Source organism: Salvelinus fontinalis, chromosome 19 (assembly GCF_029448725.1).
Source record: "Salvelinus fontinalis isolate EN_2023a chromosome 19, ASM2944872v1, whole genome shotgun sequence".
Classification (NCBI taxonomy): domain Eukaryota; kingdom Metazoa; phylum Chordata; class Actinopteri; order Salmoniformes; family Salmonidae; genus Salvelinus; species Salvelinus fontinalis.
In genome coordinates this window covers 22,635,852-22,639,496 of record NC_074683.1, presented here as the reverse complement: position 1 = coordinate 22,639,496, position 3,645 = coordinate 22,635,852, and the positions used below count along the sequence as shown (strand labels likewise).

At 46.0% G+C, this 3,645-nt stretch overlaps 1 protein-coding gene across 1 annotated transcript in view; it reads right to left on the bottom strand.

Moving 5' to 3' along the window:
- Nucleotides 1-1,487: 1,487 nt before the first annotated feature.
- Nucleotides 1,488-3,645, bottom strand: part of LOC129816497 (ecto-NOX disulfide-thiol exchanger 1-like) — a 128,744-nt gene continuing 126,586 nt past the window's right edge. Inside the window, exons 14-15 of the mRNA XM_055871052.1 lie at nucleotides 2,715-2,800; nucleotides 1,488-2,560 (exon numbers count right to left, since the gene is read on the bottom strand). Coding sequence (XP_055727027.1) covers nucleotides 2,429-2,560; nucleotides 2,715-2,800 — 218 coding nt within the window. The 3' untranslated portion in view covers nucleotides 1,488-2,428. The remainder of the gene's footprint in view (nucleotides 2,561-2,714; nucleotides 2,801-3,645) is intronic.

Below are 3,645 nucleotides of genomic sequence, written 5' to 3'. Positions count from 1 at the left end.
ACGCTGATCCTAGACAGGTTAAGTATGCTCTCTCTAATTCTCTCGTTCTCTCTTTCTCTCTGAGAACCTGAGCCCTAGGACCATACGTCAGGACTACCGGGCATGCTGACACCTTGCTGTCCCCAGTCCGCCCGGCCTTGCTGCTATTCCAGTTTCAACTGTTCTGCCTGCGGTTACGAAACCCCTACCTGTCCCAGACCTGCTGTTTTCAACTCTTAATGATCGGCTATGAAAAGCCAACTGAGATTTATTCCTGATTATTATTTGACCATGCTTGTCATTTATGAACATTTTGAAAATCTTGGCTCTCTCTAATTTTCTCCTTCTCTCTTTCTTTCTCTCGGAGGACCTGGGCCCTAGGACCATGCGTCGGGACTGCCGCCCGTGGTGACTCCTTGCTGTCCCCAGTCCGCCTGGCCTTGCTGCTATTCCAGTTTCAGCTGTTCTGCCTGCGTTTATGGAACCGCCACCTGTCCCAGACCTGTTGTTTTTCAACTCTTAATGATCAGCTATGAAAAGCCAACTGAAAATTATTCATGATTATTATTTGACCATGCTTGTCACTTATGAACATTTTTGAACATCTTGGCATAGTTCTGTTATAATCTCCACCCGGCACAGCCAGAAGAGGACTGGCCACCCCTCATAGCCTGGTTCCTCTCTAGGTTTCTTCCTAGGTTTTGGCCTTTCTAGGGAGTTTTTCCTAGCCACCGTGCTTCTACACCTGCATTACTAGCTGTTTGGGGTTTTAGGCTGGGTTTCTGTACAGCACTTCGAGATATTAGCTGATGTACGAAGGGCTATATAAAATAAAATTGATTGATTGATTGACTTGCTACACCCTCGATAACTTCTGTGATTATTATTATTTGACCATGCTGGTCATTTATGAACATTTGAACATCTTGGCCATGTTCTGTTATAATCTCCACCCGGCACAGCCAGAAGAGGACTGGCCACCCCTCATAGCCTGGTTCATCTCTAGGTTTCTTCCTAGGTTTTGGCCTAGCCACCGTGCTTCTACACCTGCATTGCTTGCTGTTTGGGGTTTTAGGCTGGGTTTCTGTACAGCACTTCGAGATATTAGCTGATGTACGAAGGGCTATATAAAATACATTTGATTGATTGATTGTTGATCAGAAGCTATAGGAGAGGAGAAAGTACCAGGAGAGGAGGAGAGAAGAAGAGAGGAGTACATATTGAACCTGTTCTGCTCCTCCTCTCTCTCTCTCTCTCTCCTCATCCAGTATTAATACATTGTTCAACCTCCGTCATCAGGGAGATGCAGCACATCATCCAACATGGAATATCAGCTCACTCTCTGGATCACAAACATTAAACCAAAACAGACAGGATTTCAGATCTATGCAAAAGCGTGTATCTTTTGCCATTAACAGTCTTGTCTTGCCATTACCAGCCTGTGAATTTAGTTGCTTGTCATGGCGATAAAGCTTCTTGAATTGAAAATGTTTTTAGATTGATCAGAAGATGTTTGGATAAAAACCTTTTATTACATTAGAAAACATAATAATTTAAATGAGTAGATACCAATTAAACAGTGGCAGAACGCACAGCACACACAGGACACAGAAGGCCAGAGCAAAGAGAGACATCCAGAGGTGAAGACCTACAGTACAGTCCCAACCCAACCCAACAGTATCAGTACCAGTCATCAGTAGGCTACTAAAGTCAGTTCTGGGTCACAGACAGACAGACAGAGAGAGAGAAGCTGGCTAACGCTGCAATCCTGTTGGAGTGTGAAACTGGGTTTTACAGCAAACAGCCCCACAACACACTGGATGTGAGGGGTAGCAAGGGTTACAGTTATACATCTGTAACCCAATTCTCAAATTTTCCCCATTCCCATCCATATTTCGATTGCAGCAGTCCGATATTCCTGGATCCCTCCCAGCCTAGTGGGAGTCAGCTGTTGACAAATCAGTTACACAACTGCTCCAGGGAGAGAGAGAGAACAGAGAAAGAGAGGGAACAGAGAAATAGGCATCACAAACAACTCCAGTCAATGAGAAGTTCTTTTGGCTGGGGTCTGGTCACTAGGTTACCATAGAGAATGTCTGCTCTGTGCCCTCCTTGGCTGACATCAGTGGATCTAGTTATACAGCATCAAGTGGAGATCCGTGTGGATCCCTCTACCTCCGTGTCAGCAAATCCCTCGCAAAGATATAACCTCGGAAAGATCCATCAGTGTCTGTTTTGTGTTTGAGTATCATCACCATGTACTGTGGATGTCTATGGATACACAACATACACACACCGTTCAAACACAGTCTGTGGATTTGACACGCCTTCTATTCATGTGTCCACCAGGCTTTGTGGCTGGTCAGGAAGTGTGTATGTTCCTGTACCACACGTGGCCTGTCAGGCCATGTGTGTGTCTTGGGTCATATGATGTGTTTGTGTCCCTGTGTCACATGGAGGCGAGGCTCTGGAAGCCACAGAACTTCCAGCGTTTCTCCAGCGTGGCTCCCACTCCACTCAGCTCCTGTCTGAAGACACTGGGCAGACGACCCATCAGAGACTCCAACTCAGCCGCTGACACCTAGACGGGAGAGGGATGGGGACAGGTGACATCACCTAACGGGTCTTTCCTATTTGTGTAACAATTAGATAAGATTTCATATGCCCATTTCAGTTTTCCCCCCAGCTTTTTCCCTTTCTCTATTTTAGTGACTATTTCATGTCAATAAACTGACCGTAGTGTCCAGTCTCTGGATGTAGGACCACAGATAGTCGATGTTGGCTCCAAATGGATGGACATGGAGGAAGGTAGATATGATGCCTGTAGAGAAACAGAGAGATGAGAAATAGAGAGAGAAACAGAGACAGAGATATATTGAGAGATGAGAGATAAAGAGAGAAACAGAGAGAGATTGAGAGATAGAGACAAACAGAGAGACATTGAGAGAGATAGAGAAGAGAAAGAGATGAGAGATAGAGAAGAGAGAGAGAGACATTGAGAGAGATGAGAGATAGAGAAGAGAGAGAGATGAGAGAGAGAGACATTGAGAGAGATGAGAGATAGAGAAGAGATAGAGACAGGGAGAGGGAAGAGAGAGAGAGAAGAGAGAGATGAGAGAGAGAAAGAGAAGAGAGAGAGACAGGGAGAGGGAAGAGAGAGAGAGAAGAGAGAGATGAGAGAGAGATAGAGAAGAGAGAGAGACAGGGAGAGGGAAGAGAGAGAGAGAAGAGAGAGATGAGAGAGAGATAGAGAAGAGAGAGAGACAGGGAGAGGGAAGAGAGAGAGAGAAGAGAGAGATGAGAGAGAGATAGAGAAGAGAGAGAGACAGGGAGAGGGAAGAGAGAGAGAGAAGAGAGAGATGAGAGAGAGATAGAGAAGAGAGAGAGACAGGGAGAGGGAAGAGAGAGAGAGCGAAGAGAGAGATGAGAGAGAGATGAGAGAAGAAGAGAGAGACAGGGAGAGGGAAGAGAGAGAGAGAAGAGAGAGATGAGAGAGAGATAGAGAGAGAGAGGGAGGAGGGAAGAGGGAGAGAGAGAGAGATAGAGAAGAGAGAGAGAAGGGATAGAGGGAAAGAGAGAGAGATGAGAGGCGATGAGAGAGAGGGATGGAGAGTGAGAGGAAGGAGAGAGAGAGACAGGGAGAGGGAAGAGAGAGAGAGAAGAGAG